Below are 23,538 nucleotides of genomic sequence, written 5' to 3' on the forward strand. Positions count from 1 at the left end.
TATACCAGTTGAATATACATCCTAACATGGAATAGAAAAAATAGAACTAGTAAAATCTAGCCTCTGATTTCAGAGATTAAGGATGAGTAAACGGTTTAAAAAGTGAGTCCATTCAAAGAAAAATGTTCAAGTTAAATAAAGTATATCTGGCACATGGACAAGACAGAAATGGTAAAAGTGGCACACAAAGGCTAGGTCTGGGGAACCCTGGCACACTCTGTACTGATGGAGAACCTTCACCGCACGCTGGCCACGGGCTCCATGGACCTCGAGCTCAGTACTTGGGAGATGTCACTTAATTTCAAAAATATTTCAGAGTGCGTCTCATGTAAGGGTTGTGTGAAATTCAGTGAAGAAAATAATTAAATCAGGAAAGACAAAATGAGAGGATACTGGCCTTATACTTTGAGGAATGAGAAGGACTTTTATAGGCAAAGTATGAAAACAAAGGAGCTTATAAAGAAGACAAACATAAGCAGTGGTGGGAGAGATTTAAGAGTTATTGCCTACCCACTACCTTAACTCACTTATCCTCAATTTACTGAAAAAAAAACAAACTCAGAGGCTAAACTAGCTAAATTTATCCAAGGTTGTGCAATTAGTAAGATTCATGCCCAGGACTAATTCCAAACTGTCCTAAACACTAAGTGTAGGGTACTCTTTTGCCCCCTTCTGATGCCTATGTCAGAAGCTTTCTATATCTCCTTTATACTTTAAAAAAACTTTATCACACACACACACACAAAATAAAGTCATGAAAAAAAAAAAAAAAAAAACACTAAATGTATGGTGACCATAGGAGGTGCTCCACTGTATTCAGGCAACAGGTAAGCAAAACCATGGAGCAAGTCCCACAAGCATTAAATGGTGTATTATGAAGTCTGGCCTAATCCCATCAGCTGAAAGGAGAGGAAGAAAGAGGGCTTAAAGCCTGGAGGGATATTCTAAGCAGTGCCACTACTGGTAAGATGGACAACAATGCAGGACTGTGCTAGGTTCAGTGACAAATCATTCATCTGTGAGTTCAGGTATTACAGACTAATCTAGTAACTCAACAAAGTAAGAAAAGTCTTAAGATCAGTAGAAACCTACTAAACTTACCTAAGCATAGATGAAGTTATCCACACTCCAGGCAGAAGCCTACCCCTCCTACTCCAACACCAGTCCCTCCTCCTCAACACTGTCCCATCTCTTGGTGCAGTGCCCCCACCCAAAGAAGTCTTCCTCAACCTCAGTCCAGCTATCCCCCGGAGCTACTGCCACCTCTGTCCACGCTCCCTCTGCCTTTCAGACCTCCAGCAGGAGTCACTGCTGTCCACCCGGCTCTAGTCCTCACTGGAGCCCACTCCCAGTTGGCTTTCATCCCAGGGCCTCACCAAACACTTGTCAATATCACCACTGACCTCTGTATTGTCTACTCCATAATCCCACGGTCAAGTTTCAGTCCTAGTCTTGGACCTGACAGAATGAAATTCATGTTCCTTCCTCACAGAAATACTTTTCTCACCTGGCTTCCAAAGTACCTCTGTCTGACCCCCAGATTCACCAGAGGCTGCTTCTCCTCCTTGCCGGGGCCCTCCTCCTCTCCTGGACCTGCACACAGCAAGGCTCCAGGGCTGGGTCCAGGTACCCCCATCTATCCAGCCTCACTAGATGACTGCCCCCACTTTGGAAGTTTTATATCCCAGCCTGGGCCCCTCCCCTGAGCCTCAGATGTTCAACTACCTACCTGACATTTTCACATGGATATCTAACAGACACCTGAAACCTCAACCTTGACTCCACTTCATGGCAACCCCTCAAGACATCTTCAATCTTCAACCCCGCTCTTCAATCTTTCCCAAAGAGAAAACGACAACTCCGTTCTCCCATTGCTAAGACCAAACCTTCAGGGTTCCCACTACCACACACACACCCTACGTGCAATCCCTCAAGCAAACCCCAGTGGCTAACCAGAACCTGCCACTGCCCAAGACTCCCACTGCCACTGTCATGGTCAACTCACACACTCTCCAAGATCCTCTCTGCAACAGCCTTTTGTCTCCACGCCTCTATCTTCCTTCCCAGACTAAAGCTCCACACACACAAGTCATCCAAAAAAGCCAAACACTGTCACAGCTTAGTCAGACCCTCCTCAGCTTCCCATCTAAGAAAGTCAGTCATGCTGGCAACAGGGGACTGAGTGATCTGTGACCTCCATCCCAGTCATCCTTGCTTCACCGCCGCCACGAAGGCTCCTGCTCTTCTCTTCTTTCAGGTCTTTATGTAAAGGTCCATGTCCCCAGCAGCCAGTACAGTCAGGCATGGCATGTCTGTTTCCTGGCACTGCTTACTTTTCTCTTTACAATTCACCCGCTTAACTACCCTCTCCCACATCAGAATGTGAGCTCCATGAGGGCAGAGACTGGGCCTGTGTCACAGTGAATTCCTATCTAAAACAGTGCCCTACAAGGTAGACCCTCAATAAATTTGCTGAAGAAAGGAAGACTTTCAAACTGAGTTAATACAAGCACATTCATCACTACCTATCTCATAAGCACTCACCACCTCTCAGATCACGCCTCAGTGTTTTCCTCTTTTTGACAGGTCTAATTCCTCTTCTTGATTCCTACAAAGACGTTCAAACTTTCCTACATTAGGATGCAGGAAGTGGAAAACCTGTCCCATCCTTCCTCTGCACTTTAGCCCCCCGCCCCCAGCCAAGCATCTCATCTGACAGCCTCCCCTTCTGTGTTAGGGACACCCAGGACCCTGACCTCAGCTACATAAGGCAGTGCACACCTTACACACATGAATGTCAAACTCAAATGCCTTCAACAACACACACTGTCAAACAAGAGGCCTCTAAGAACTGAGATCAGCTAGAAACTAGACTCCACTTGAACCAATTTAAATGCAGTGAAAACACCACAGCCAATCAAAACACATTTGTGAACCTTATTTCTGAGGAAAACACAGGGCTTGTCTAAAACAAACCCAGAATCACTCTTCATCTTTCTGACTCTGCTATGACCACTCTACCCCAACAGAAAGGCCTCCTGACCAGTCTCAACGCTTCAGTTCTCACCACCCTACAATTAACCTCTGCACGGCAATCAAAGGGACCATCAAACATAAGCCAGGTACAATATCCTTCCTGAAAACATCAATGAGCCACCTCATCTTCCACATGTCCCAGCCTCCTGCACCTGTTCTGTAACACCTAAGCCCATCCCTGCCCTGGGGCCTAGAATATTCCTCAAGATGTCTGCACAGCTAGCTCCTTCCCAACATTCACCTCAATTCAAATGTCACTTTCTAAAAGAGGCGATCCCTTATTATTAAGTGAAACCTAGCCCCATGGTCCATCACAGTCATTTTACTTTCTGCTAGACTGATGACTGCCTTTTTGTATTTGTCTTCCACTAAAAAGATTTCTCCTAAGAGCAGAAGCCTTGCCTATCCATCCATCACACTTTAAAATCCTGACCAAGTTGTCCAGGTAGGCTCCTCACTTCTAGTCTTGTAGCTACTAAGTTACACATTTACAAACATATATAACACATCAATATATACATTAACTCTTTAAAAGTGATCTCAGCTTAGAAGGAAACAAATCCAAGAAAATTGAGATATTAAGCAAAGGTCATTCATGTAACAATCATTAGCAAACAGAAACTGTGAAAGACAACTCTGTTTGGCTGCATGAAGCAAAGCAACAGTAAAAAGGTGGATGCCCTCAGGAAGCTGACAATCCACTCCAATATGATACAGTGTTAAGTGTAGAAGAAGAGCTTTGCTGCCAGTGCAAGAGAAACACCATCCAGGGGAAGATTCCTCCAGATATAATCTAATGCCCAATCTCTTTTCCAGAACAGGATTCCACTTATTCTAAGCCATCCTAAAGCTTTCCTAGAAGAGAAGATATCCTAATTTCCATCTGTACTACATTACCAAACCCCCTGCCTCACCTTAAACCAAAACAGTAGGATGTTGTCTTTCCTTTCACTACATTTGAACTAATTAGCCACCTCTGAGATTTCTCTGGGTACTTCCCTAAAGCAATAACTTCAAAACTTCTTGCTCGAGTTTACTAATACTTAATTGCTTTCAGACCTAGATACATAAAATATCATGGGCTGCAGCTGTGGACCAGAAATCTACGAGCAAAAAAATATTAGCTGTGGGGGAAAAGCACTCAAACTTCCCCAAAGTTCTAAGATACTCTTTATCATTAGGTAGGCATTCTAGCATAGTAGTTTTCAAAGCTTACCGTAAAGTCTGCCCTAAAAACTGAAGTCCGGAGAAAAAGTTGATCTTGGAGCAGGAAAAGCTCCAGTAGAGTGACTTCAAAATGGTAACAGCAAGTGAAAACACAGTCATGAAAACAGCTGTCCTCCAGGCGACTGCCTCGAAAGGGACCTCATGCTTCAGGGAACAAAGTCTGCCGTCGGGAGAAAACAAAAGTGGAGCGACCTCAAACACTTGTCTCCTTTCCCGTTTTTCCGTGAAACGACTCGCACGAAGCCGGGAGCCACGGGGACACGGCCGCACCGGCCGGACCGCAGCGCGCGTCACTCGCTCCTGGCCCGGCCAGTGAGCCGGAGCCGTCGTGTGGGGAGAGGGGGGCGGAACCAGGCCCCGAACAAGATAACCTCCTTTCGGAGGCCCCGCTCTTACGGCAGCCCGAGTCTCCCTCCCCTACCCAACTACCCCTCACCAAGCACGCGACGCCAGCCGCTGCAGCCCAGGCGGCTGAAGATCCACTGAGGAATGGGTCAGGAGTCGGTGGGGGGGGGGGGGGGGGGGGGTGGTTCCGACAGCGCGCGTGCGCGCGTCCCCTCACGGCTGCCGGTCGTACCGCGCGCCCTTCGGATTTACGTCGGTTCGCGGCACGGGCCGAGGGGCGGGGACTCCGAGCCGGCTTTGGATTGGGTGTAGCGAAGGGGCGAGCCCGCTGATTCGGTGAGGGCAAGCGTCCGGATTTGAAGCGGGAAGCCGCGCCCAGCCGAGAGGCGCGGCGCCTGCCTTACCTGCAGCCAGAGCTCCGGCACTGTGTGCAGAGACCTGCTTCGGGTGGACAGGACAACTGACACACCACGAATTCGGGTCGGAAGTGTTGGCATTGTCCGTACGGGAGCAGACACTGACGTGTGTGATCACCTGCCGCACGGTTTACACCTAGAGCGCTCCTCTTCTAAGCCGTAAATTGAGCGCGCCCTACACCGAGTCGTCTGTGTGGCGCAGTTAAAGGTTTGTCCCGGGTGGAGAGGGACGAGATGAGACGGTCGGTCCCTAATTACCTTCCTCCGTCTCCGTTCTGCTTAGGTCACGAATCCCATCACCAAAGCCTGCTCAGCATAAGGCCCTGCTATTTTACAGAAACCACTCCTTTCACTTTCCTTTATCCTAGAATTTATTGCATACAGTTCCTCTTAACAAATTTAACTCAACTTCATCCATTTAACGGTTGTTGAATGCTGAGAGGCACGGCACACTTGGGACTTTAACAGCCTCTACTCCTAATTTTAGCCTGGTGGGGAAAAGACCCGCTTACAACTTGATCTTCTACCTCCTCTAAAGTACTGTCCAGTGATCCTCTATGGATGCCCTTTTCACTTTTTTTGTCTCTATCTTTGGAAACGCTGTATCTCTCTATGCAGAGAATAAAACACCCACCCTTCCTTGATTCTGTTTATCACACAAAGACCACTGTCTCTCCTACACTTAATTGCCTCCTTGTACACCTTATTGTCACTCATTCCATGTTTTCTAGCTTGGCCCTGAACACTACTTGCACACTTGTTTATCAGGACTGGCCTGTCAAATTCAGTGATGTCTCCACAGTTCTCTTGCCATCTCTCCTTGAAACCTTCTATCCTTGGCATTCAACTACCCCTAATTCTACCTGTGTCCACACTTAATGAATAAAGTTTAAATGGAGAAAAATCTCAAGAGTTTCTCAATCTTGGAAAAATAAACCAAAGACTTAGCTCTAAGAGCTGAAAAGATGCTACCTGAGAGTAAAAAGCAACCCTTTGTCTACACCACACACTAGTGAGCTACTGGACTGTGTCCATGTGACAAGACTGTCACCTACCCTGAATCCCTTGGACCCAACTCGCTGTCCTTCCATCATAAAGATCAAGTGACCAGAGCTCTCCCCCATGCCATCGAGCAACCTGACCATAACAAAGAGCTATACTCAAAAGTATGTACAGGAAAAGAGCCTAGACTCTGATGCCAAACTGACTAAATCTCAGTGCTCTCACTTCCTAGCTGTGCAGCCTGCCCGTGGCCTCATCTGTAAAATGGGGATCATCAGAGCACTTGCCTCAGAGGACTGCTGTGAGGATGAAGTCACTTAACTTGCATCCAGAAGAGCACTGGCACATGGAAAGCACTCAAGCAACATTAGCTGTTATCTGACCAACTGAAAAGAGTAGACCCCCCCAGTGAATTTCAAAGCTGTAATTCCAGGTAGAGCTTGAAGCGGCCCCATGGCAGGGATTCAGTTAGGAAAGATGGATGTCTCACACACTCTTTACCAACTGCTCTGAGTGCTAACACCTCAACACCAAGATCCAGCACCTTCTACAGTGTGAACACAAGGTATGTGTGCAGATTCATCTCCCACTAGCTCCCCAAACGCATCTTATTCTTTCAGTGGATTAACACTTAATCCTCTCGCCTCTTCTATTTGGGCCATCACCCTGGACTCCGCCCTCCTCCACTTTAAGTATTCCAACCTGTGGAAATTTCACATCCCTTCCAAATCCTGCTGACTCACATAAATCCCTTTCTTTAATGTCTCCTGTACCATTCAACCTTTACTATGAAGCTAAATCTTTATTATTCTTTGTAAATTCTGTAAATGCTTTCTCCCACTAGAATGAATGTATACAGAGTACCTTTTTTACATATCCCAAAGTGTTATCACACACAGTGTCTTGCACGCAGAAGATGCCCAATATTCACTAAATTACCCCAGACTGCTTCCCTGGTGGCTCAGATGGTAAAGAATCCACCTTCAATGCAGGAAACCTGGGTTCAATCCCTGGGTCAGGAAGATCCCCTGGAGAAGGGAATGGCAACCCACTCCAGCATCCATGCCTGGAGAATCACTTGGATAGAGGAGCCTGGGATGCCCAATCCATGGGTCGCAAAGAGTTGGACATGACTGAGCGACTAACACTTTAACTTTTCATCCCAGGTACCTCTAAAATGATTGAAATCTAACTTGAATTCTTTTTTTTAACTTGAATTCTTAATTCTGAGTTAGATCCAGACTTAAAGTGAGACCTCTTGCTTTGAAATAAGTCGATTAGTCTAAAGTAAGTCCTTTAAAAGAAGGACCTCACCTTAAATTAAAGCATAATGAACCTTATTTATCCTTGCATGTCAAGAAGCTCTAGGGGTTTGAGAGGAGAGTGTCTACTGATAGGAAAGTGTCTTTGAAAATTAGATTTTAAGTTATACATTTGTAACAGCTCTACCATCAATGTGTGATTAGATGACAGGCACATGAAATGCTGTTCAAATAATCTAAGTAGACATCTGCTGGATCTAGTTGTTAGTCTACACACTAACTTTCTACCTTCTAAATTAATGCCATGATCATCCCTCAGTTTCTGATTGTTTGGATTTTCCTTTAGCAATGTGATATTTTAGGAGATATAAGATTTACAAACCATCAAATAGAATACATTGTTTTTATAAGGCAACAGATTCATATCTTCAAAAATATATTTTATTAAATAATCTACTTGGAGAATAATTACAAAAGCTTTAAACAGTAATTCCAAGTAGAGAAAGGCAGTTTTCTTTAAAAGAAAAAAAAGACCAGTCTTTATTATGTTTTGCTGCTTTATACACAGGAATGATTTATTTTACAAACTAGTCAGTTGCAACATTAGCCTGAAAAATCAAAAACAGTTCTTAATATGTCTCAAAGGCAAGGTGAACTTTATAATGATATGCTTTCACATTAACCAGTATGACAAACCATAAGAAACTTAACACCATAACAGTTCAAAATAAAATGTACAGAACAGGCACTTTGAAGTCAACCATTTGTGTGTAACTCACAGTTAATGTTGTGTGTACATGTCTCATTATTTCATCAAAGGTTATCAACCAATGAAACAAATATTCCTTTGATGCAAAAGCACGAACACATTTAGGTTCCAAACACCATGTTCTGGTTGTAATACATGCAAGACACACCCTAAATTAGAAAAATCTTCTGAAAGAAAAACAAAAAGCCAGGAATGAAAGCATTTACAAGCACTTGAATAAGGCCTTTAAGTGTTAAATCAGTGTTTTTTAAACCCCTTCATTCTCAGGTAAGGGATTAAGAGGCCGAGAGAGAGATCGTCTGCGAGGGTGAGGATACTGGAGACTGGCAGTGTCAGCATCGCAAGAGTGCTCTACCAGAGGAGGAGGAGGAGGAGGAGGAAGGAGCTGGGCATAACTGGACCATCTCGATCCAGCCCGTGGGGAATCCAGAGGGGGAAAGAAATACCTGAAACAATGAAGACAGGAACAAAACACCAAAACAAAACAAAAACAACAGAGAAAAAAAAAAAAAAAAACAGAAGAAAAAGAGAAAAGTAGTAAATACAAAGAGAACCAAAGAGGGGAAAACACATGCTAGAAAAAAAAGCTTTAGTATATTCATGCCAAAACTAACAGAACATAACAGCAAAATCAAGACCCTCACTCAAATCAGACTTGCTTAAGCAAGTATAGAAACTTGAAAAAAGAAATAGAATCTGTTTAACTTAAAAATGTTTAAAAAAAAATCTTCAGTATGAATGTTACAAAAGAAGACATTAATTTTATAATTTAAAACATTTTCTAATCTCTCAGAAACATACTGATGCTGTCCTGAAATTTACATATCACGTAAGCTTTTCTTTAAGCAACACTTCCCCTGTAGCAACAGCAGTTTTAGTGCACACATGACACTCGGAACCAATTCAGAGAGATGTTCACAGAGTATGGCCAGCTACTGCAACATACTTTCCAAGAAACACAGTCTTAGAATACACTTAGATGTTTTTCTGCAAAAACCTTTGATTAGTACAAAATGTTGATAAATAAAAGGGCTCAAAAATATGTCCTACTGTTAGCCTACTGTTTTATAACTTACCCGTAATACTTTAGCATTTTCTCAAAAAAAGATTTATAGCTCTGTCATCAGAGGGTATGAACTAAATGAAGCAGCCAACAAAATTAAGAAAATCCTGGGATATGGAACCTGGAGGTTTAACATGCACGCACAATTTTAGCAAAGCTTTATCTGCTTCTTATAGTATGTTTCCAAATTTTGACTTGACGGAACCTTAAGCCATGAAATCACACCATAAAAATATACAAGCACATATTAGAAATATTTACCTTTAGTGAATATAAACTGAAAACTTACAACAATGTTTTCATTTTACTACCAAATTATAAATGAAGCAATACCAAATGTTGTCTGGCTACAAACTGTACAGTCAAGTTACTGTCACTACTATTTCTCTCACTTTTCCACTAATAATAGTTTAAACATTTCAAAGAAATAACAGAGTTATACTGAATAGTATCATGTATAAACCAATTCTACAAAAAGTAAACAAATTAGCACTCAAAACAATCTTTATGAAAAATAATTATTCAATCCTCAAATTGAAATTATAAAAATTCATTTTAGCCTACTGTTTTAGAAAATAAAAGACAGAAGTCTATATACATTCTCCAGATGGAATAGTGATATTTTCCCTCCTCCCAACTACTGAGGATGGTAACAACCTTTTAATTTTAAAACCCGTGAGTTTCAGAAACATTTCAAAAAATTGTTTTGGTGACAGTGTCTCAACAAAAAGCCTCTCCATTTATATTTCAAAAATTTTAAATAAGTGTCAATAAACTGGCTAGTACAAAAAAAATGATATACACTGTATTTTTAAAGGCCTTTTGGATTGCGTTTAGTAGTAAGCAGGCTGCTGGTGTATCTTGGGAGAGGTCAAACGGCGCTGGGGAAGGGGAAAAGGAGCTTGATTTCCATTCCTGTGTGCATGCAACAAGCAGCAAAACAGCAAAGTTACTCCAGTTAGCTGGTACTCAGCTGTGCTTTCTGTTAAAGGACATAATACAAATGGAGAAGGGAAAATGCATCACAGATCTAACACACATGGTTATTGACACAATAAGAACACAGATCAAAACTTCAAAGCTCTTTACAAAAGAAAACTGCAGTACAGGCAGCAACCAAACACTAGATTAAAAAAAACAAAACAAAACAAAACACTAGTATCCTTTGCTTCATGAAATAATCTTTATATTCTTTTATCTCCTATGGTACCTGAAGTTGTTTTTATACAAATACTTAAAAATCAAAAAGCAGGACTTCTTTATAAAAATACAACAATATAAAAATGGGAAATTTAAAATGCAATTCTCTTAAATTGACAAAAGAACCATTACAGTATAGTTTGTTAAGGCTGTGCTTTAAATTTTCCTTAATAGTATTCCAAATTATTCACAAAGGCATATTAAAATAATTTTACCTTACAAATTCATATTTTAAATTTGAACATGAAAACAAAGGATGACTCTAATGACATCAAACATGCTTTGCAAATCTAAAATATACTAAAAATTCTAAAAAAAATCAATTCACCATTTCCTCTTATAATCTCCATGAAAGTTTTAAACACACACACCAAAAACACTTAACTCACTCTTCTACAAAAGCCTTAGTTCATGTGCTTTATTTACAATTTCAGTTTAACCTGACTCAAAGGCTACCCACCCAGCACTAGTGGCACTGACTCCTCTGGATTACAAGCCCCAGCGCTGTCCCACGCTTCCTCTTCATCTCACTACTTCCCAGTTACACACATCTCTGGTAGACCACTAAGTATCACAATATCATAACCCACCTGTAAATATTATGACCGAGTAATAAATACAGAGATACTAAAGTGCTTTCTCTTCTAGTTTCACAATTATGTGCCAATTTCTTGATTCAATCTAAACACCCACAAAATAACACACCTTCAGTACAGCTACCTGAATGATTTAAAAAGAAGATAATTGCTAGTTTTCTCACAAAACAGCCTACCTGCCAGAAGATCCATTTAGTGAATTCTGAAGACTTGGGATATTTGAACCTATGGACGGATTTGAGTTTCCCTGCTGAGAACTCCCATTGACAGGGCTCCCATTACCTTTCAGAATGCCAGTACACTTCCAGTTGTCCATATAGTTAGCTGGAAGGAAAGTGGTCAACACATCAACATGACTAACAACTATGTTCCAGTGCACAAATCTACAATTAAAGAAATAAGAGAGACCTACAGGCTATGCATCTCTTAGGATTAACAGCAGAGACATTTTTTAAATGAAACACATATATCTCAATTTTAGCAATTGTTTTTTTTAAGTTTTAAAGAATTACTAATTTAAAAAACAAAACTTTCACCACTCCTTAAAAGATACATATTGACAGATGTAAGCTACCACATTATCACATTAATATCAAAATAAATTGTCTTCATTACAATGAATTTCAAGTATGATGTGTGGGTAACAGAGTCACATTCTCCCTTAAGCAGGCATATGTCATGTGGGTAGCTAATGTCCCAGTGGATGTAGGTAACAGAACCTCTGGGGTCTGCATGGCTTATCCAGCTTGGCCTAATGGTTTGGACGCAACCCTGGTGACTGAAGACACGGAGCCCAGGAAATCCAAGTAGGGAGGCTGCGGGGTGGGGCGGGGCTGTCCTGACTGACGCCCAGAGGGACAGGGCAGCAGAGCCCGAGGCCCGGTTCTACCACAGCCAAACGCTGACCCCAGGAGACTCAGTCACACCGCATTTTGGGAACAGCCACTTCTCAGGGGGAGTGAACTGGGCTGTAATCCCATCCTTAGAAAGGGATGGGGCCAACTAGAGTGGCGCACAGACCATGGCACCCCTGCCCAGTGGATAAACATCCATGGAGAAGAGCAGACCACAACACCCACAGTCAGTGTCAAACGTCCACACCACCCTCTGCTTGGCATTCGTAGAACTTTTAGAATCAGTGGCCTCAAGATTCTCTAACTTTTGGGAGCTGTAGAGAAGTAAGGAAGACCCTAGATTTTCTTCTAAGGGCTAGTTGGCTAAAGCAGTTGTTGAATCAAGAGGTGACTGTATCCTGAGTCTGTAGAGAACTCATACAAGTTACACCCATAGCAAATGGTATCTTTGGAGGTAGTGTATATTCTGTCACAATTAGTTCTACTTTATTCCACATGGAAATGTAATTTAATTAGCCAATCACTGCTATGAACTAGGTAAAATGATAGATTCAAAACAATATGAGACATTAATTTAAAAGTAACCATAGACATTTTTTTCAAAATATTTCAGAGTTTACATTTCTAAGGGAAAATTCTAAAGTAGCAACATACAGCACCAATTCTTCCACTGAAATATTACCTTTCCACAACCTCACACAGCCATCGTCTCCTGAAGATGCCAGCACTGTTCCTGTTATATTCCAACTCACTCGCCAGACCTGAGAATTATGATTATCAAACTGAGCCACAATATGGATTTCAAATTTTGTTGGCCCACCAGAGGAAGTAAGTTCTTTCCTGCTAATTAAAAAAAAAAAAATTCTTAAGGAATTCTGAGTATGGCCACACTCATACACTCTCGTTCTAAATAATAACAATGGTCTCACATACATGCCACCAGAAGGTCATATCCAAATCCACCCCCAACCTCTGTTAACAGCTTACTGAGAGTTGGGCCAAGTCACTTTCATTTGATTCCCCAGTACCTGGCATGATCCTACCACATAAAAGATACTCAGAGACTAAAGAGGATTTTATTCCCCACGAAATACTGAAGAATGAGAGAGATGAAAATGATTACTTTTTAAAAAGAAAAGTAGTAGGAAGAATAAGAAAAGGGAAGAAAGAAGAGAAAAAAAGAAAAACCAAGGTTCCGAATTCCAAAAATTAAAGCTGATTATTCACAAGAATGTCTCAGCACTAATTTTCCCTAAGTAGACTGCCACCTCTCATTCCTTCAAACATGTAGAGCGTCCAATTATATTCAGAGGATCTATTTTTAGTATCTGCCTAAATAAAACACAACTAAGAAAACATATACCTCTCTTTACTCAATTCCCCATTCCCTAAAGTCATATATTTATAGATAAAATGTTCATTAAGAATCTATTCTTCAGATCATTCTTGCCTCTACACTCTCCTCCACAAATGAAAACAAGCAAAAGGTAAGAGAATTTTCAAATTAGTTGTTTCAAAAACTCACCTCACAGGCTTTAATGTAAAAATTCTCACGTCTTTGGTTGCTATGGCGAGAATGTGGAAAGATCGTCCCAAGTTCGGAGCAAAGGCAATATCATGGACAGGGTCTGTGACGGTCAGGAGAGTTTCAGCTTTCGCATATTTCCTAATGAAAAAACAATTTACCTCAAAATTATCATAAATGAAAATTTTAAAAAGCCATGTCTAGGTATCTCCATTATTCCATCTTGCTCATATGTAGCAGTGTTCACCTCTGCTGTGTGTAGTACGTTCCAGCACCAACCTCCAGGGACTGAGACTGTGACCTAAGGAAAGGGGCTTTTGCAGATATAATTAAGGATCTCAGGGTGACAGAGAACAGACATTAGAGGAGAAGCCATGGCAGAGACTGTAGTTATGCTGCTCAGCCGAGGAACTCCTGGAGCCTCCAAAAGCTGGAAGAGACAAGGAAAGAGTATGAAGGCAGCAAGCCTTGACAATTCCTTGATCTCAGATTTCCAGCCTCCAGAGGTATGAGAATGAACTTCTGATTTAAGCCACCAGTTTGCAGTAATTTGTTTCGGCAGCCCTAGGAAAGTAATATAACCTCCCAGGTTTCTTCCTTCAATTCTCTTTAAGTTTAGCTTAAAACAGAGTTAATGAAAAATTAGAATGAGATCTTGCTTTGTTAGCTATTACTATCTTTTTTAAGAAAAAGGGTACCTGAGTTTCCTAAGATTTGAGTGTAAAGAAAAAAGTTGAGCTAATAACAGCAAGAATTGAATTTTTTTAAGTGATGATAAATGAAGCTATACCGGAGCTACCCTGATGGCTAAGTCTTAAAGAATCCGCATGCCAATGCAGGATACAGGGGTTCAATCTCTGATCCAGGAAAAGTCTCACAAGCCACAGAACAACTGAGGCCCATGCGTCACAACTACTGAGCCTGAGAGCCACCACTGCTGAAGCCTGCTTACCCTACAGCTCGGGACTCCGCAAAAAGAGAAAAGCCACTGCACCGAGAAGTCTATGCACTGCAACTAGACAGTAGCCCCGACTTGTTGCAACTAGAGAAAAGCTTGAGCAGCAACAAAGACCCAGCACTACCAAAAACAATAAATAAATAAAATTAAGGAAAAAAAATCTCTAAAAAAAGGGAAGCTATACCAAAGTCTATTTCCACATCTCGGGAAGAGTTAAACAACCATCTGATCCTGTTACCCTTCAATTTGGAAGTCTTTTAAAGGCTTCAGAATACCTTTAAGATAAAGACTGGACACTAAGCAGGAGGTCTTGAAGACATAAGCCCTGTGGGTTTCCCACCACATGGTCTCCCTTTGACCCATTATGTTCCAACCACAGTGAGATTACACTGGCTCACTCTCTCCACATGGAAACTCGCACTCTCTCTGTCTGGCCAACTTCTTCTCATTCTACGGTCTTCTCTTGAATGAATCTTCCAGTTTATAAAATCCATCACCATTTTGCTTGTTTTGTTTTCCCTGCATGATGGTACATACTGGGAGACCAATTACCTTTTCCTTTATATCACTCTAGAGAGGGAAATGGCAACCCACTCCACTCCTCTGACCTGGAAAATCCCACTGGCAGAGGAGCCTGGTAGGCTACGGTCCAAGGGGTAGCTAAGAGTAGGACACAACTGAGCGACTTCACTTTCACTTTTCACTTTCCTGCACTGGAGAAAGAAATGGCAACCCACTCCAGTATTCTTGCCTGGAGAATCCCACGGACAGAGGAGCCTGGTGGGCTGCCATCTATGGGGTCGCACAGAGTCGGACACTACTGTCGGTATGAAGTCGGCACTAAGTTGGACTTAGCAACAGCAGCAGCAACAGCAGCTACATCACTCAATTTAGTTATTACCAGAACAGAGAACTTAGCGTATCATAGGAAATCAGTAAATATGGCAAACAGTGCGTAATTGAATTAACAAATAAAGAAATAACATTTTAAAAAATTAAATGCAATTCAGAACAGTAACTTAACCAAAGCAGTACTGACCTGGTGTTTTCATTATATTCAAAAATCTGGACCTTGGCCATTGCATTTGGACTACTGTCATCACTTCCTACAGCAATCATGGGAGCATGAGCACGAGAGCTGGAAAAGAAGAGAAAAACATATTTTCCCAATTATAACAATCTGATCACATGGACCACAGCCTTGTCTAACTCAGTGAAACTAAAGCCATGCCGTGTGGGGCCACCCAAGACAGACGGGTCATGGTGGAGAGGTCTGACAGAATGTGGTCCACTAGAGAAGGGAATGGCAAACCACTTCAGTACTCTTGCCTTGAGAACCCCATGAACAGTATGAAAAGGCAAAAAAGGACACTGAAAGATGAACTCCCCAGGTCGGTAGGTGCCCAATATGCTATTGGAGATCAGTGGAGAAATAACTCCAGAAAGAATGAAGGGATGAAGCCAAAGCAAAAACAACACCCAGTTGTGGATGTGACTGGTGATGGAAGTAAAGTCCGATGCTGTAAAGAGCAATACTGCATAGGAACCTGGAATGTTAGGTCCATGAATCAAAGCAAATTGGAAGTGGTCAAACAGGAGATGACTAGAGTCAACACTGACATTCTAGGAACCAGTGAACTAAGATGGACTGGAATGGGTGAATTTAACTCAGATGACCATTATATCTACTACTGTGGGCAGGAATCCCTTAGAAGGAATGGAGTAGACATCACAGTCAACAAAAGAGTCCGAAATGTAGTACTTGGATGCAATCTCAAAAACGACAGAATGATCTCTGTTCGTTTCCAAGGCAAACCATTCAATATCACAGTAATCCAAGTCTATGCCCCAACCAGTAATGCTGAAGAAGCTGAAGTTGAACAGTTCTATGAAGACCTACAAGACCTTCTAGAACTAACACCCAAAAAAGATGTCCTTTTCATTATAGGGGACTGGAATGCAAAAGTAGGAAGTCAAGAAACACCTGGAGTAACAGGCAAATTTGGCCTTGGGGTACAGAATGAAGCAGGGCAAAGGCTAATAGAGTTCTGCCAAGAGAACGCACTGGTCATAGCAAACACCCTCTTCCAACAACACAAAAGACGACTCTACACATGGACATCACCAGATGGTTGACACCAAAATCAGATTGATTATATTCTTTACAGCCAAAGATGTTGAAGCTTATACAGTGAGCAAAAACAAGACCAGGAGCTGACTGTGGCTCAGTTCATGAACTCCCTACTGCCAAATTCAGACTGAAATTGATGAAAGTAGAGAAAACCATTAGACCATTCAGGTATGACCTAAATCAAATCCCTTATGACTATACAGTGGAAGTGAGAAATAGACTTAAGGGACTAGATCTGATAGAGAGTGCCTGATGAACTATGGATGGAGGTTCGTGACATTGTACAGGAGACAGGAATCAAGACCATCCCCAAGAAAAAGAAATGCAAAAAAGCAAAATGGCTGTCTGAGGAGGCCTTACAAATAGCTGTGAAAAGAAGGGAAGCGAAAAGCAAAGGAGAAAAGGAAAAATAGACCCATTTGAATGTAGAGTTACAAAGAATAGCAAGGAGAGATAAGAAAGCCTTCCTCAGCGATCAATGCAAAGAAAAAGAGGAAAACAACAGAATGGGAAAGACTAGAGAACTCTTCAAGAAAATCAGAAACACCAAGGGAACATTTCATGCAAAGATGGGTTCAATAAAGGACAGAAATGGTAGGGACCTAACATAAGCAGAAGATATTAAGAGGTGGCAAGAATACACAGAAGAACTGCACAAAAAAGATCTTCACTACCCAGGTAATCACGATGGTGTGATCACTCACCTAGAGCCAGACATACTGGAATGTGAAGTCAAGTGGGCCTTAGGAAGCATCACTACGAACAAAGCTAGTGGAGGTGATGGAATTCCAGTTGAGCTATTTCAAATCCTGAAAGATGACACTGTGAAAGTGCTGCACTCAATATGCCAGCAAATTTGGAAAACTCAGCAGTGGCCACAGGACTGGAAAAGGTCAGTTTTCATTCCAGTCCCAAAGAAAAGCAATGCCAAAGAATGCTCAAACTACCACACAATTGCACTCATCTCACACACTAGTAAAGTGATGCTTAAAATTCTCCAAGCCAGGCTTCAGCAATATGTGAACCGTGAATATCCAGATGTTCAAGCTGGTTTTAGAAAAGGCAGAGGAACCAGAGATCAAACTGACAGCATCCGTGGATCATCAAAAAAGCAAGAGAGTTCCAGAAAAACATCTGTATCTGCTTTACTGACTACATCAAAGTCTTTGACTGTGTGGATCACAATAAACTGTGGAAAATTCTGAAAGAGATGGGAATACCAGATCACCTGACTTGCCTCTTGAGAAATTTGTATGCACATCAGGAAGCAGCAGTTAGAACTGAACATGGAACAACAGACTGGTTCCAAATAGGAAAAGGAGTACGTCAAGGCTGTATATTGTCACCCTGCTTATCATCATGAGAAACGCTGGGCTGGAGAAAGCACAAGCTGGAATCAAGATTGCTGGGAGAAATATCAATAACCTCAGATATGCAGATGACACCACCCTTATGGCAGAAAGTGAAGAACTAAAGAGCCTCTTGATGAAAGTGAAAGAGGAGAGTGAAAAAGTTGGCTTAAAGCTCAACATTCAGAAAACTAAGATCATGGCATCTGGTCCCATCACTTCATGGGAAATAGATGGGGAAACAGTGGAAACAGTGGCTGACTTTATTTTTCTGGGCTCCAAAATCACTGCAGATGGTGACTGCAGCCATGAAATTAAAAGACACTTACTCCTTGGAAGGAAAGTTATGACCAACATAGACAGCATATTAAAATGCAGAGACATTACTTTGTCAACAAAGGTCTGTCTAGCCAAGGCTATGGTTTTCCAGTAGTCATGTATGGATGTGAGAGTTGGACTATAAAGAAAGCTGACTGCCGAAGAATTGATGCTTTTGAACTGTGGTGCTGGTGAAGACTCTTGAGAGTCCCTTGGACTGCAAGGAAATCGAACCAGTCCATCCTAAAGATCAGTCCTGGGTGTTCATTGGAAGGACTGATGTTGAAGCTGAAACTCCAATACTTTGGCCACCTGATGCAAAGAGCTGACTCATTTGAAAAGACCCTGATGCTGGGAAAGATTGAGGGCAGGAAGAGAAGGGGATGACAGAGGATGAGATGGTTGGATGGCATCACCGACTCGATGGACATGGTTTGGGTGGACTCCAGGAGTTGGTGATGGACAGGGAGGCCTGGCGTGCTGCGGTTCATGGGGTCTCAAAGAGTTGGACACAACTGAGTGACTGAACTGAACTGAATTATAACATCAACATACATTTAGTTCAGAGAATTAAAAACTCATCCAGCAAAAAAAAAAAAAAAAAAACTCATCCAGCAGCTGTGCAACCCACCAGTCAGCTGTGGACTAGACCCCCGCTACGCCCAGGAAGGGTACCCCAGATGTCTCACCTGGGGACCAAGGACATCAGCCTTTCACCATATTTCTACATTTTCTTATGGCTGAAATAAAAAGTAGTCCTTTTCCCCAAAGAAAAGGCTTCAAGCATTCAACTGATTAAAAAAACAAAACAAAACACACCTAACAGATCTTAGAATTTTTCTTCCTAAGAAAATCTGGTCATTAACTATTACATGAAAAGTAACTTTATGGTGACCAAATCCATGGCAAAAAAAAACTTTTTTACATGCTTTGCACAAAAAGAATCCCATCCCAATGGAGGAGGAAAGTAGAAAAGACCACCCTTAGGAAGGCATGCCTGTCATTCTTTAAGTCTCCATACTCATTCGTAGCCAACTACATTTTTAAAAAGGCAAAAGATAAGCAACAAGAGAATGAACTCCGAGGTGAACTCTAGGTTAACTTTTTTTTTCCATTCTATGTCTAATTACTTAGATACTAATTTCCCTTGCCTCCCACATTCAGATTAACTAATACCTCTATGAAAGTGACATAGAGGTACTGTTTAACCTTTGGTCTCGATGTTGTGATCTGCCAATCTCATAAAGCTGAAAACAAAATGTAATTGAAAAAAAAACATTTAGGTCTTTATTACTAAAGCTTCTGATAACAAGATCAAATCACCTAATATAAGAAAAGTGCTATAGTGACAAAATAAAATTACAAGTTATATAATTCTTAGCTATTTGAAGGACTGTAAATTACAGAAGTTTCTATATCTCATAAGATTTCTTCTTTCAGTGTCCCACTGATTATTCTTTAACAATGTTAAATATCTGAGCAAGGACAAGTACATTTATGATAATATATTCTAAAATCACTGAAAATATAAATAGTTTGTTAAGTATTCTAAAAAATAAATTATCCAGATAACAACCTGAATTGAGGATTACCTCATTTGTATATTCAGAAAAAAAAAGATCACACTTAAACCATCTTCCAAATATGGCTCATAACTAAACAGTGAGCAAAGCCATCCAACTCTCTGAATACGGGAGACTGATCACCTGCAACTCCTTTCTATACCTCTATGAAATGATGATAGAATATACTGTAAGAGTGCAGAAATCAGAATATGCCATCAGAAATCAAGAAATCTGGAAGAATCCCAGGAAGCAGAAGGACATAAGACAGCAAAAAAGCTAAGTGAAAAAGAGCTCAACCACTACCACTAAAGAGTAAATTCTAGAAGCTACAACATCTAATCAATAAATAAATAAATAGCAAATCAATCAACCAACCAATTATAATGAGTCATGGGGTACTCATGAACAAAAACAAGAGTGGTTGTATTTGTATTATTGTAGCAGGGTGATAGATATATAAGGGTCTATTGTATTATTACTATATTTGAAATCTTTCCTAAAAAAGAAAAAATATCTTGAAACATCCTGGTTATATTTTAGAATTCCACTATCTTAAACCATACAAAGTAATTCCAGGAGGTTTAATGATCTAAGAGTGAAAGTACAAGTGGCTCAGCTGTGTCCGACTCTCTGCGACCCCCATGGGCTATACAATCCATGAAATTCTCCAGGCCAGAGTACTGGAGTGGGTAGCCTTTCCCTTCTCCAGGGGATCTTCCCAACCCAGGGCTCAAACCCAGGTCTCCAGCATTGTAAGGCAGATTTTTTACCAGATGAGCCAGAAGGGAAGGCAAAACCAAAAACCTTTCAGAATTCACTTGATAACATCAAGGTGAGGAAGAATTTCTCAAATTAAAAAAAAAAAGCACAGCAACATAAAAGACTTAAATGTGGCCATATTAAAATTCAGAACTTTCTGCAATCAAAAGTCATCATACTGTCAAAATGGACAAACCACAACGCACAGAATATACTTGCATCTCAAAGAAGTAGTAAGATAAAATCCTAAAACTTTCCAGAAATAGGCTGCCTACAAAAGAGCCAGTATCAGACTGACCGTACACTTCTCACCAACTAAGATTCAAGAATCCTTTAAAACCTCTGAAAGAAAAAAAAAAAGAAACCTCTGAAAGTCTTACATTTTGAACTTAGCCAAAGTTCTAGAGCTAGCCAAACTACAATTAAGCATGGAGTAAAACTAAGACATTTTCAGGTATTCTAGAATTTCTAGTTTGCCATCAACCCCCTATGGAGGAAAAAAAAAAAAAGTTACTTTAAGAGTTACATAACCAAAGGAAAACAAAAAACCCAAAGACAACTCATGATATGAAAACTGTGACACCTAAATATAACCCGAAGTAATCAATAATGAGAAAAGAGCACCTGTCAAAGTCAATGCCACATTATTCTGTGAACTACAGCTATGAAAATAGATTAATTTGTGTCTAGAATGAATACTATCTAGTCTTACAAATTCAGTTGCTACTTAGTATTTTGAATCAACTTACAATCAAAAGATAAAAGTACTTTTATGTGTACTACGTGTTTACAAAACATAAAGACAAATATTATAAATCTTGTCACTATATAGTCAAGCAAAGTAACAAAACATTAGGAAATGAGAGCATTGAATGTGTGACAGAAGCAAAAAAGAGCTAATTTCTTCTTTCTTAAAAAGAGAGGTGAGTCAACATACAGCCTGAAAATTGATAAATCACTAAGCAGAGAAGTATTTGAATTAGGACGATTACATACAACTGAAGAACAACAAATAAAATATCTTGTCACACTTTCACAAGTAGAAAGCTTTCTTAATGTGCTAAAGTCATCTTTCACAGAGTATAAATTCTGTTTAAAGATAACACAGCCAAGAACCAGAGGCATAAGGAAACCACTTAAAATAAAACAGTGACAGTCTTAGAATCACACTCTGCACAGCAAGGAAAGGAGTAAGATAGGACTAGATGCACTAGGACACAGGAAAACACCCACAATGGGGGGACCTCCTTGCTGGTCCAGTAGTTAATAATCTACTGTCAAGAGCAGGTGACGTGGGTTTGATCCTCAGTCGGGAAACTAAGATCTCATATGCCACATGGCAACTAAGCCTGGGCACCACAAGTACTGAGCGCACACACCTCAGCTACAGAGCCCCTGTGCTCTGGAGCCCACACATCACAACCAGAAAGAAGCCCCCACACTGCAATGAAAGATCTCTCGTGCTGCAACTAAGATCTGACACAATCAAAAAAAATTTTAAACTAGAAACTAGAAAAAAAAAAAGCCCACAATGTATTTGTAAGTGTAAGAAACAAACTGCAAAAATGGAAAATGTTAGGTCTATACATGTCTGTGTTTTAGGTCCACATGTACATGATAGCATATACCTATGTGTGCCTGTGTGTGTGTATGTGTGTATTTATAAAGGGAGTAAATATTTACTTGTATATGCATGGGAAAAGTTCAGAAAGTGTACCAGAATGTTTATAGTGGCTAGTTTCTGTGGAGTAGAAACAGAGGGATAAGAGACAGGACAGGGTGGAGAAGAGACAATTTAAATATAGATAAACAAGACCACTTAAGAAAGGCATTTTCAAAAAATAAAGCATCTGATGCTAAGTGTAATGATAACTAGGCTTATATCACCTACCTTGAAGGGTTCCAAGAAATACAACTACAGCTGAGCTTGCATGAGATCTCATGCTGCAGAGACCACTGGCTGAGATTCATGACATCTGGAGCTTCATAGATTCTAACTATCCCATCTGCTGAACATGTTGCTAACATGAGACCCATATGCTTAGGAGCAAATTTCACATCGGTAACGGATGTTCTGCTGTCCACCAGCGTTGTCCTCTTGACCTGAAAATAAGAAAAAATGTAAATTACACACAAAAAGAAAGGACGTCAGGGTGAAAAGGCACAGGCTCTGAATCACAGAGATCCGCTACCACTTCCTCAGAAAACTGTACAACCTTGAAAAGACACTCAAAAATTGGGGAGGCCTCGATTTCCTCCAAAGGACTTGGAAAAACACCATGTACACAAGCTCACAATCAGTGACCTATAATCAGCTGCTCCTTTAATGCAGAAGAAAGAAGACCTTGTGAAGCCTAACTTTATTAGATAAAGTCTTTCTTCTTAAGCAGCGTGTACATGCTAAATCAGTTGTGTCTGACTCTTTGCGATCCTATGAACTGTAGCCCACCAGGCTCCTCTGTCCATGGGATTCTCTAGGCAAGAATACTGGAATGGGTTTGCCATGTCCTTCTCCAAGGGATCTTCCCAATTTTGGATTGAACGCAAGTCTCTTACATCTCCTGCATTGGCAGGTGGATTCTTTACTACTAAAGCCACCTGGGAAGTCCTTAGGCAGACAGGAGAAAAGCAGAAAATGTTAGAATTTTCATATGGGCAGTTTTGTCATGCAAAGCAGCCTGGAAACAGCCTTAAGATCCTTTAACAGCAAAAGGGAGGGAGTACAACTTCTCCTGTCAAGTGTAAGTGCTGGTTAACCCTGCTTGGACCACTAATATCCACTTCTAAAAGAAGGCATGCAGCAGAGCCAAGAGAATGGTAGGAAGCTGGTGTTCTGGAAATTAGGGAACCCCAGCATGGCAGATACCAGCTACTGCCTGACTCCTACATGAGCTGACTTTTGACAGAAACTGTCAACAAAATTTAGAAATCAACAGCTTACTGTCTATAGTTTTGGGACCCAACTCCTATAAGTTGGGTTTAGGAGTGGTGGTAATTACAGGATTATAATATAAATAATTAATATAACACAAAGGCTGAAACACTAAATACAAATCATTAAGTTTGAAGAAAAAAATCCTTCATACTGCCACCACTCTCCAAATACGGTCACTTGATTTTCGACAAGGATGCCAAAGACCATTCTATAGGGAAAAGATAATCT

At 40.9% G+C, this 23,538-nt stretch overlaps 1 protein-coding gene across 9 annotated transcripts in view; it reads right to left on the minus strand.

The window, feature by feature from the left end:
- LOC110150681 (nucleoporin SEH1) overlaps positions 1 to 23,538 on the minus strand; it is a 97,560-nt gene that overhangs the window by 67,181 nt on the left and 6,841 nt on the right. For 6 of the 9 annotated variants that reach the window (XM_070464534.1, XM_070464532.1, XM_070464533.1 and 3 more), the window contains 6 exons: positions 22,267 to 22,478; positions 15,293 to 15,391; positions 13,296 to 13,436; positions 12,453 to 12,613; positions 11,093 to 11,240; positions 4,253 to 4,423 (listed from right to left, as the gene is read on the minus strand). In XM_070464534.1, coding sequence (XP_070320635.1) covers positions 4,253 to 4,423; positions 11,093 to 11,240; positions 12,453 to 12,613; positions 13,296 to 13,436; positions 15,293 to 15,391; positions 22,267 to 22,478 — 932 coding nt within the window. Of the gene's footprint in view, positions 1 to 4,252; positions 4,424 to 4,699; positions 4,784 to 7,707; positions 8,504 to 11,092; positions 11,241 to 12,452; positions 12,614 to 13,295; positions 13,437 to 15,292; positions 15,392 to 22,266; positions 22,479 to 23,538 lie in introns of those variants that run through there. The other 3 variants (XM_020913721.2, XM_020913729.2, XM_020913725.2) reach the window with 3 other exon arrangements.

Source organism: Odocoileus virginianus, unplaced genomic scaffold (genome assembly GCF_023699985.2).
Source record: "Odocoileus virginianus isolate 20LAN1187 ecotype Illinois unplaced genomic scaffold, Ovbor_1.2 Unplaced_Contig_27, whole genome shotgun sequence".
Taxonomy (NCBI): Eukaryota; Metazoa; Chordata; class Mammalia; order Artiodactyla; family Cervidae; genus Odocoileus; species Odocoileus virginianus.